General features: G+C 34.2%; 1 protein-coding gene across 1 annotated transcript; it reads right to left on the reverse strand.

Moving 5' to 3' along the window:
- Positions 1–3,556: 3,556 nt before the first annotated feature.
- LOC133205598 (alkaline phosphatase-like) lies at positions 3,557–11,086 on the reverse strand. The gene is made up of 10 exons (XM_061341434.1): positions 11,032–11,086; positions 10,529–10,758; positions 8,721–8,895; positions 7,278–7,447; positions 5,547–5,657; positions 5,330–5,432; positions 4,985–5,125; positions 4,539–4,730; positions 4,184–4,309; positions 3,557–3,917 (listed from the first exon to the last, which is right to left on the reverse strand). Exons 1-10 carry the CDS (start codon positions 11,084–11,086, stop codon positions 3,640–3,642), a joined length of 1,581 nt encoding a protein of 526 aa, XP_061197418.1. The 3' UTR covers positions 3,557–3,639.
- Positions 11,087–12,274: the final 1,188 nt, after the last annotated feature.

Raw genomic sequence — 12,274 nt, forward strand, 5'->3', positions numbered from 1 at the left:
ATAAAAAAAAAGCAAACGGAACGTTTTATGCTTAATTTTCAGCAAACGAAATGAGAAAGTTAAGATAAACCCCATTACATTTAGGCTTATATATCAGGAATGATCAAGCCAAAAACTGTATCTTGTTGTCGAAACTTGGCACAGAAAGTATAATTTTATTTTGTGTTTCAAATATAATTTGTCAAATAATTTGTTTTATAAATCTATGGGTAGTTTTGACTTTCTGTATTGAACTGGGGGAAGTTATTCAAAGAATTTCAAATTATTTTTTTAAATTATGATAGCACCATTTGTCAAAATTTAAAGAAAAAAATATACAGAATCAGTTTTAAATAACCAGGACCAAAACTTTACGAGGAATAACCTTTTCTCAAAGGAATTTAAAATTAACTTATATTTTTGGAACCACGGCAACACCGTTTATCGAAAAAAAAAGATGAATAGAATGATGTATCTTAGTTTAGTACATAGGCGTCGGAAGCAAATTGAAAGTGGGGTGGCTAATTGAAAAGGGAGGGGCTAAACCAAAGGAAAAAGGCAAGCCCCAAGTTTCAATGCCTATATTATGTCTATCTTTGAAAAAAAATGGGGGGCTAAGCCCCCCCCCCCCCGGTTCCGACGCCTATGTAGTTATCTACGAGGTTTATTAAAAAAAAGATGCGTATATTTTTGTCATATCTTTTTAATTTATATTATTTGTTTAAAATTAAGAAACATGAGTTTAAATGGAATGAAATTTCAAATATCGACAAAAATAATTGCTTTTACATCTGAAAATACTGTATGCTATGTATCTATTGGAGGAGGAATTCAACAACAACATTTTATTTTTTAAAGGTATCTCTTTTGAAACATGGTTTCAACATGCAAAGATTGATAAAAGATCTTTATTATTTTACTTTTTTTTTTCAGAAGAAATGTAAAAATCTTGAAGATTTTATCCATTTGGTTAAAAAAACTAAAAATAATGTGTTTTATTTTCATAAATAATTTTTTTTATCAAAAATAAAAAAAAGATTATCTGACTTTTCTTCACATATTTTATAAGATATTTATATTGTGCATTTATTTACGGCAAACTTTGAACACTGAAGGATCTTATTTGCAATTAAAACAATCTTTTCAGAAGAGATGTCTTAAAGATGTTTATAAAATTTCGGTGAACATGTAGGTAGCATTCTTTCTTATCCAGGAAAAATCTATCGATCATATGTCATTTTTCTTTTCAATATATCTTATGAAATGAGTTAAATAAATTTTGCTTCAGATACTTTTTAATTTAATTTAGTTTTAATCATGGGTTTAAAGCATTAATATTACATGTAAATATTTTATAACAATAAATGATTTCAAAATCTTCGTTAGTTTGCATCATGGAACTCAAATCTTAAAATAATTTATTTAGGTAAAAAAATTATCAAAAAGCGTGAATACGATTGTTTGAAAAAAAGCCTTTATTTTTAATTTTACCCCCCCCCCCCTTGAAATTGGATTTTAAGCAATATTTTTAAAATTAAATTGTCAAAATTTTTTCTGTCCATTCCCCTTTTACAAAAACGATAAGTTACGTGTCTGAACTTTGATGTAAATAAAACTTTGCTAACATATACATGTAGATATTGCTTTCAAACAAACAGGTCGCTATGGTTTAAACAGTGGGGGAAGGGACAACCTTCCAAAGAAATCTGACAAGTAAAATTAAAAGAATAAAAAAAACAACATGAAAATCCTATTTTGTGGGTTTGTTTGTGGGGAGGTATGGACTTCCAACTGTTTTAGATTTTTTTTTCAAGTGCTGGAATTCTCCAGCGCTCGACCTTACAGCAACAAAAAGTAGTGGGGGCAGCATGTAAATGAAAATTTACATATCAAATCTTCAGGAAAAGTCTATACTCAGAAAAATGCAAATGTGATGAGAAAATTTTTCTCCTTGTTAAATATAGATTAAACAAAGCTTTAAATGTGGTAAGTAATGCGTCAAGTGCCAAATGTTAGGTCAAAAAGTAATATTTCAAAATAATTCATGCTATCTAATAATTCACATGTCACATGTAATGTTTCTTTTACGAATTTTAAATGTATTTTAAATAAAAATATTTATCATAATTACATGACAAAATATTTGTTCATTGTTCTTCAATTATAGCAAGTATTTATTAAATAAATCTGTGCTTTAGTGCATAATTTTATCAGTAAATATTATTATTAATTTATTAAGACTACTTTGTTAAATCAAGGTAACGCAGGTAAACTCTACCTTGACCCCTTAGAGGGCCTCTTAATTGAGTGTGATAATTAAATAGTTGTTTTAGTGAGTAGACGTTCGGGGAATAAATCATTCTATCTATAGTGTATGTATAAAAACAAAAAATCTACTGGATAAAAACAACAAATCTACTGGTTAAAAACAACAGATCTACTGGATAAAAACAACAGATCTACGGGATAAAAACAACAAATCTACTGGATAAAAACAACAGATCTACTGGATAAAAACAACAAATCTACTGGATAAAAACAACAGATCTACTGGATAAAAACAACAAATCTACTGGCTAAAAACAACAGATCTACTGGCTAAAAACAACAGATCTACTGGATAAAAACAACAGATCTGCTGGATAAAAACAACAAATCTACTGGATAAAAACAACAGATCTACTGGTTAAAAACAACAGATCTGCTGGATAAAAACAACAGATCTACTGGATAAAAACAACAGATCTACTGGATAAAAACAACAGATCTACTGGTTAAAAACAACAGATCTATCGGATTTGGTCAGGTTGATTGTTCTTGCTAATCCATTTTCCTGCACTAAGTATTGATTCATAACTGTGACATGTGTATTATGAACCATCGATTACAAATTATCAATCACTTACATGCTTTGAAATAGGAGTCCCCCAATAACTGTCCTATTTTAGTAAAAACGTAAAATAACTCGTGAGACAGAATTTTTTTATATTTTCACTCGTGCTTCGCACTCGTGAAAATATCAAAAAATCCTGTTCCACTCGTGAAATAAATTCCATATTCATCTACAAAACATTGAATATCCTCTATATACATTTCTGTTTGCATATCAATAGAGTGAGGAAAGTAAATGGTTGCATGTTTTCTGCAACACCCTGTACCCCAAATGTTAAATAAAGAATAGCAAAGTCTATGTTTTGTAACTGGAAACCCCAAATACATGTCTGACCAAATTGTAAAATAGGAAGTACACCATGGCACTATGTAATGAAGATTCAATGATCGTCTAATTAAACTTTATTCAGTGGTAAAGCAGGAACTGTGGATAGGAGTTGGGTTACCCCAATATCTTGGAAAGAATGGCAAAGTTAATGTTTTGCTATGGGGACCCCCAAATAGCTGTCTGATCTAATTGTAAAATAGGAGGTGCACAATGGCACTATGCAATAAAGACTGTGAAAGTCTCATGAAATTTTATTCAGTGGTATAGGATGAGTTGCGGATATGAGATTGGTATGGACGGAAGGACAGACGCCTCATCACTAAATACCCCCTTTTCAAGCAGATGACATAATAATCCTTGGAATGTCATATTCTTTTTACTTTATGTCAAAAATCTTGACTCGAGCCCATTGCAGAGACTCTGCAAGGGAGACAGACGCATTATGTGCAATACATCAACAAAACTGCCATACTATACACCAGCACTGCGTAACTTCCGGGGAATGATCCAGTGTTGGTTATTCGTGATTTGGACCCACAGTTATTTTTGTGTCGTCCGACACATGCTGCGTACGTCATGACGTAATTAATGTAATGTTGCTCGTGCACACCGTTAAATAAATGGGACATTGGACCACGTGCGTACACCGCCACATCCTGACCATCGTGAGTGCTGGAGTCTCTGGGGAAAGCAGACCCTTGGACGTAGTCTTTGCTCTCTAAAAGTAAAATAAAGGTCTGGTGAAAGAAACCAATATAGTATGAACCATACACCAGTTATAATGTTGATGTAACTTATTCACTGCAGTGATGTTCCCAAAAAGCCGACTTTACTTCCAGTTTCTGGACAATCGACTTTCACATCAAATATACATGAATATACATTTATCTTCACCATATTTTGTTCAAATTAGTTCTAAAATTTAAGTAAAGGCTGACAATTAATCGGGCATTTATAAATTATTTTTAAAAGTAAGCTATGTACCCAGTTCCTGTGTGGTTTTGTTAGTTCGCTTTCCCCAGTCATACCCCGGCCCGATCCCGTACAACAAAGTCGTCCATAAAACTCCGTCTCTAGGAATATGTTTTGCCTTCACCTTGTCAACATAACCTGAAAAACATCAGAATTCAATAGCGTAAAAGTACACAATATTCCAGTCAAAGTAGTCCAATATTACATCACAATACTCCAGTCAGAGTAGTCCAATGTTACATCAACTGGTCAGGTGTTGTAAGTGGTGAAATATGACGTGCACAAAATGAGTTTGACCAATATAGAATCGTAAAGTAACTGTCATAATTGTACTGATTGTGTTAAATTTTGATTACTAGACGATTACCAAACAAGCTGTTCTGTCGAGTGGCGTAGCCTGCTATAATTAGGGGTTGTGAGTGGTCAGCGGTCACTAACACCAGGGTATCTGAGCTGTCCACTAGTTCTAACGCCTCCTTTATAGCCTTCTCAAACGCCAGAGTGTCATACAGCGCCCGCTTAGCGTTGTTGTCATGGTGAGCGGAATCTATACGTCCTCCTGCAGAAACAAGGTTATACAACAGAGAGTTGGTGACATGAAAGGGGGGGGGGGTCACTGACTTTTCGAGAAAAAATCACCCGCAGATTCCTTATCTTGTCGTGATTGTGTGAAATATTCATTAATGTGAGCACAATATTTTCTTTTTGATAATTAAGCGGTTACATTATATTGTTGAATTATTATTACTTTATTATGGAATACACTTGTGAACCTGCATTTACTAATATTTTCAGACTAACGAATATTTATACCTTCCACTAACAGGAAGAATCCTTTAGAATTTCTCCTGAGAATCTTAATCGCCTTCTGTGTCATTTCAGATATACTGGGTTCTCCCGTGGTGCTGTTGTCTCGGTCCAACTCAAAACTCATATGACCGTCATTAAATAGACCTATAATAAAGTGTAATACAGTCATATTAAACTCATATGACCGTCATGAAAAGAACTTTTTATAAAGTGTAACACAGTCATATTAAACTCGTATGACCGTCATGAAAAAGACTTAAATTATAAAGTGTAACACAGTCATGTTGAACGTCACTGTTTTTGTGAGTTCAGGTATGATTAATAGTTTGAATGAGTCGACATCCATACCAAGAGCCACGTCTGTGCTGTCTGGATTGATCTCCAGAAGCTGTTGTCTGTTCCAGGCATATCTGGCTCTCAGTCCGCGGTCTCTTTTGTCCGTTTGCCATTCCTACGAAACGTACCAAACAAATTCTTTCTGTCTGCTAGAGCCCAAAAGTAGGACGATATTATACTTTTTTGATAAAGATAATTAACATATCTGCCCAACCAAATCATTACAAACCTTGATTAGGTCCCGCCTATCTCTCCGCTGCTTAACGGCGTTTTTGGCGCCATATTTAGGATCAGATGTTGTATTTGGAAGAAAATAGTACCGACCCCCACCAAACAAGACCTGTACCCCCAAAAAATGAAAGAGGACACTTTTAGCTTTGGAACAAAAAAGAGGTTAACAGCATGAGCATTTTCAAAAATTGCAACATATATGTTTACCATATACATGTAAAGAAAGTATATTGAATATCCATGTTAAACATATAAAAAAAAAATTAGCAGTATGTTAAAAACGTGTTTGTCATATTTTTGATTAGTATGTTGAACATGTGCCAAATAATTATTATATGATATACGTAAGGTGCTATCATCACATGAATAAACCCTAATGCGCTGGTTTTCTTTGACCAGCTGGAAGGTCGTTTTACCCTTATGTGCTTTTTTTAAATCAGTTGTTTTAACTCTAATTTGCTGGTTTGTAAGCGTTGTATACTAAAATGAATGTTTTATTCAGTTGGTAGGCTATTTATTTACATGTACATGGATTTACCCTTATGTGCCAGTTTTTCTTTGACCTGTAAAAAAAAGGTTTTTACCTTAATGTGCTGGTTGTCTTTTACCATGTGGTAGCTACCTAAATGAGGTTCGCTCCTGAGCTTTTGAGCAGATTTTTGTCTTAACCTATATTTCAAAAATTCTGCATAATATTTTAGTTCTTACCATAAATTTGGATTCTACAATACCAATTAAAAAATATTCAGTTAAAACTTCATTATTAAATTCCATACCAAAAGCATTAAGTGAGGAACTTTATTTTGTGGCGGAAGGTTTTTTTAAGAAGAAAATGATCATTTTTTTTCTCTTTCGAAGTATTTAAAATATGTTAAGTTTGGATTCCTATTTTTCCATGCAGCCTGCCCAAAGAAGTATTCCATGCTGTGAATTGTTTTATGCTGGTCCTAATTATATACCAAATAAACTATCATGAATTCTATCATCATATTTGATAAATGTAGCAATTATATTGTGAAAATCCAGAAAAAATAGCCCAATTTAAGCTTAAAGTTAGCACCATTTTAGTAATATCTAAAAATTAACATCACAGACCCCCACTTTTAATTTTCTTTTCTGAATATATAAGATACTTTTAACCATTCTTCTAAAATTCAGTAAAATGTCATTACTTTCAATTTCTGGCATTAAAAGTTTAACAAGCAATAAAATCATTTGAAAGTTTCAAATGATTTTATTGCTTGTTAAACTTTTAATGCCAGAAAAATAACATTTTTTGAGTGCAAAAAGGTCAAATAATTGAACATGCGAAGTAATCTGAAAATTTTTGTTGTCACAAATTTTAATGTGTCTATTCAAGATGAAATAAGACTGTGTTTGTTCCCATAATTCATTTGAATAAAAAAAATATTGGAGGAAAAACTTTAAAAATTGATTTATGTGTAAGACGTATTTACAGTGCAAAAAGGTCAAACTAAATGCTCTGTTGCGCCAAAAGGAGCGCATAAATCCCCATTTTTTGCTTTGATTTTAATTAAGCTATGTGTGTAGATTCTAAAAATATACTTGATAAAAAAAATTCTCTTTACTTTTGATGCCAGGATCCAACCTCCTTAACACATGCTTAACGTGCCGTTTTTGACCATTTGGTAGTTACCTCAATGTGCTGGTTTTCTTTGACTGGGTGGTAGTTACCTTAATGTGTTTTCTTTGACTGGGTAGTAATTACCTTAATGTGCTGGTTTTCTTTGACCAGTTGGTAGGCTATATCCTTACAGCCACCAGTCACTCCCTCCATCTCGGAGTCCCCCTCCCAGTCTCTATCGGCGGAGTGGGCGTATCCAGCGCCGGGGGTCGCATGTGTGATACGAGATGTTGTCACAATTCCAGTAGATCTTCCTGTTAGTAAGAAATCAATGGAAAACATATAAAATAAGATAGGCTTTTTAATAGTGCCTTTAATTTAAAAAAAAAAATACAGCGAAATACAAGAGATATATATTTTAGTAAAAAAAAAAACCTTTATTAGTAGCTTTTAAGGAAACGAAAGCAATATGCAAATAAAACCTACAGCAAATGTTTATTTCCAAGGAAATGTTCTATGCTAATGGTATTAATCAAAATATCATGAAGTGTGATTATACATACTTTATAGCAAAAAATCAGTAAAGATTCTATAATAAAATAATTGAATTGTAATTTTTTTCACCTCTGAAGTTAAACAATCAGGTGAGTATAGTCAATCACTAAAGAGTTTGTATAACAAAATAATAAAAAGTCTCCCACTTTGCAACAGATAGACCTCAGGCCTCAGATAAGCGAGTGACAAGGCACAATTTATTGTGAGGTTTCTGTATGATATTGAGTACCGGGTAATTATTACCCTTACCGTCTGTATGAAACCAGTCCAGTATATGGTCTACTTCCTTCTTAAACCAGTCCAGTATACTGTCTACTTCTTTATTAAACCAGTTCAGTATACCGTCTACTTCTTTCTTAACGTCTGTATTAAACCAGTCCAGTATACTGTCTACTTCCTTCCTACCATCTGTAGGAAACCAGTCCAGTATACTGTCTACTTCCTTCTTACTGTCTGTATGAAACCAGTCCAGTATACTGTCTACTTCCTTATTAAACCAGTCCAGTATACTGTCTACTTCCTTATTAAACCAGTCCAGTATACTGTCTACTTCTTTCTTACCGTCGGTATTAAACCAGTCCAGTACACTGTCTTCTTCTTTTTTACCATCTGTATTAAACCAGTCCAGTATACTGTCTACTTCCTTCTTACCATCTGTAGGAAACCAGTCCAATATACCATCTACTTCTTTCTTACCTTCTGCATGAAACCAGTCCAGTATACTGTCTACTTCCTTCTTACCGTCTGTATGAAACCAGTCCAGTATACTGTCTACTTCCTTCTTACCATCTGTATTAAACCAGTCCAGTATACTGTCTCCTTCCCTCTTACCGTCGGTATTAAACCAGTCCAGTATACTGTCTACTTCCTTCTTACTGTCTGTATGAAACCAGTCTAGTATACTGTCTACTTCCTTCTTTCTGTCTGTATGAAACCAGTCCAGTATACTGTCTACTTCCTTATTAAACCAGTCCAGTATACTGTCTACTTCCTTATTAAACCAGTCAAGTATACTGTCTACTTCCTTCTTACCGTCAGTATTAAACCAGTCCAGTATACTGTCTACTTCGTTTCCGAACTGAGAGGAACAGTCCCCCAGGGTAGTAGTGTCCTTGACCCCCAGAGTGTGGTAGTTTGTCTTTGTGCCACACAGAAAAGCAGTGGCAGTTGAGGCTGAGTCAGGTGTTGTCCGGTCGCTACAGTAAATCTGAATAAAGAAATAGATAAACAAAATAAAATTTATTTGCTTCCTTTCATATGCTTGGAGTATTTACTTCAACAATGCCCACACTCTGGTGTCACTCTTAGAACGCAGGATTTCTGTGCAGTCTGAAATATTGTTATGAAATAAAGTCCAGCATTGCCTGAAGTGATGCAGATGAAAGTCATGTGTATGACAGATAAACCGCTAGAAAGGGGCATGCCATGAGAGAAATATCTACATACGGTATCAAATGCTATAAAACTGTAAAAATGTACAGTTTCATATATATATACATATAAACATTGGACCACCGGGAGAAACGCCGATATGCCGAGCACAAATTGGACCACAGAGTATCGCTGTTATGCCGAGTATAAAGGTTTTGTTTTGTTTTTGATTGTTTTTTTTTTTGGATATCCGCATACTCCTCTTTTGGATTATGTGAGAAAGTGCATTAGGTCAGCAAGCACCGGTCAATGGTCTGACGTGATTGGGGTGAACAATATCATTTAGGTTACTTTTCTATCTAAATAAAATAACTCTGAAAATCCTAGGGGTCCAAACTACCAAATCCCCCCTCCTCCCTTGCTGGATCCTCTGATGGCTTATGCTTTGTTATAATTGCAAAATAAAAATTCGCATTGTCTACGTTTGAGTGACCGGGGGAAAGGTTCAGGGACTCCGTAACATCCCTAAGATTTTTTGTTTTATAAAATCTATTTAGCAAAGTAACACAAGATACTAAGAATTACTCTGGACACCTCCCAATAAATTTAGGTCCCCCTTAAATTGCTGTTTTTAAAACAATTTTTTGAGTGAATATTCCCACCCCATTTATAAAAAATTCCAGCCTCTCCCCAATTTACACTAATTACCAATAATAAAAGGTAAAACTAAGTACAGAAAAGATACCAGTAAGGTAAGTCAATACATGTGTATATGATATATATGACACTTGTACAGTAGTTGAAAATATGACTATTTTTCTATTTTTTAAACGCTCTATCTAATCACGGTCCTATTCAGATCTTTATGCGTGTGTTGACTACGTTTGTTTTGTACCTGAAACACCGCACCTCTCAGTCTCTACCTGACCAAAAATCGTAACCTTCCACAGTACAGCTTCAGCGTGATCAAGAAGAACGGTCACTTGTGATCAGCTAGTGCGAAATTTATACAAAACCATGTACTTTCGATGAACCTAAGATTCCTTGTCGGCTATACATACTCGGTCAATTCCTGATAAGTAAAATTTGTCTTTTTGCTTGTATTTAACGCTAAGAAAAAATGTCATGTGGGACTTGTCCATAGTTGCTTCGAATGTTATAACCTAACAGTTATAATTAAGTAAACGTTAATTTGATGGTCCGTTACGTTACGTCAATATGTACCAACATCGTGCGCAATGCCAAAACCACGGTTGCATAACATAAGGCATAGTGCATCACCCCAACCCCACCCCCCTTTCTCCTGGCAAACATAAATTGTGGCTTTGAGACTGTTACGTAAAAAATTACTTACCCGCCATTGAAATTACACAGTAAAAATTCTCACTCGGCGTCAAACTCTAAGGGACATACGTTTTAGTTGCTTATTTGATTTTCTAAAGTGAGTGTATATTTAAGGTATAACAAACCTTTATAAGGGCTGTGTTAGGGAATTTTTCAAAGGCCAGATAATTTCCCTCCCCTAGAGTCCCTTTTTGACGACCTTGAAGAATTCTGGAGGCCGTTACCGTGGAGATACTCATACCGTCTCCTAGGAACAGGATGATATTCCTGGCGACGTTAGTGTTCGGGATGTTCCGGAGTGCTTCGTTAAGTTCCGTTTGGGCCATGTCGTCCCATGTTGTATCTCGTTTGACACCTTTATGTGACATAAAAATTATGAATGTTGACCCAGAAACGAAATGCACGTTTCTACATTGTTGGTATAAATGTGCATATTTACCACATTTAAAACTGATGGATCATGCATTTGAAATGAGTAATTTACATCATGTACGTTTATTTAGCTGTACGTACTCGATTTGCAAAATAAAAATAAAACGTACGCAGGAATTCGAAGAAAACTTTTAAATTATACTGTTTCAAAAATTATTTTGTGATGCTCTTTAAATATCAATACAGGTATACTTACAATGGGCATGATAAACCAAACATAAAACAAGCATTGGATAGGAGAAGAGAGCCATGTTTTCCTGTTGTTGAATGTTACAAAATAGCCGTAGGCTCTGTATTAAAATGTTATTTGATTCAATCACATGAATTTAAAGAGATAAGGCCCATGGGGCATAAAGCTCACCAGATCTAGAGTCACTTTACTCTGCAAGTAGTTTCTAAAGACATTTTTAATCAACTGTATATCGGTGTTTGATGTCAAGTTTTAACATTATCTTAGTTTGACTTACTGATATCTTGCTGAACCTAGAAAAAGAAGATTCATAAATTATCCATTCTCGTATATTGGCATTTAAATGTTTGACCCCCTCCCTATCTCCACTATGACCATATTAATTTGAAGTAATTGATGGTTTGTTTTCAAAAGAAGATTCATAACTTTTCTTTTCTATAAGTTTCTATTAAAATTTTAAGTCTAAATTTATGATCCCAGCCTCGAAATCAATGACGTAAGGAGAATTCATATAAACTTCCATTCTGGTCTAATGCCTCTTAAAAAATATCATTTAGTTGTCCCACCCAAAATATTTCCCAATAGAAGGGAATTTAATTCCTAGTGTTAACAAATCTGAATCCCTTTCACTTTTTTTTTGTTTTGATAAGTTTAACTAAATTTGGCACTGGAGTTAAACAATATTGTTGCATTAAAGTTTTGCAATTTATAACAATCTCGATTGTCACAAATTAAATTTTTTACAAAATTAATATACAATAACAATACTACTATCTAGAACTTTGTTAAGGTGAGCTAAATAAAACACAAGCTTAGTATAAAGTCATGTCAAACCGCGACAAACATGAAGACACAAACAGCTACATAAACACAGACACCTCAAGTTATCTTATAAACGTTTAAACTTTTCACATTTTTGATTTTACCGGAAGATACGGCCTCCCTTGGCCAAATTTGGAACAAAGGATCCCAGGTACGAAGGATTTAGAACTTGGTACAAGGGATCCCTGATTCGAAAGATTCAGAACTTTTTACAAAGGATATCCGATACGAAAGATTCAGACTGAGAGCATTCAAAGGAAGGACCACGCCCTCTTCTGCAGAGAAATTTATTAACTAAACTAGAGGATTTTAAAGATGCTGTAGCTCTGTTGAGTTGAATCAAGAAGAGACAGGGGATATTGAGGATTTTTGACATTACTTTATAAATGGTTCTTAAAAAATTCTCGGACGGGGATAAACATGTGAA

The sequence above is a fragment of the Saccostrea echinata genome, unplaced genomic scaffold, assembly GCF_033153115.1.
Source record: "Saccostrea echinata isolate AGI-Se365-2 ecotype Australia unplaced genomic scaffold, CSIRO_AGI_Sech_v1 ptg000054l, whole genome shotgun sequence".
Classification (NCBI taxonomy): domain Eukaryota; kingdom Metazoa; phylum Mollusca; class Bivalvia; order Ostreida; family Ostreidae; genus Saccostrea; species Saccostrea echinata.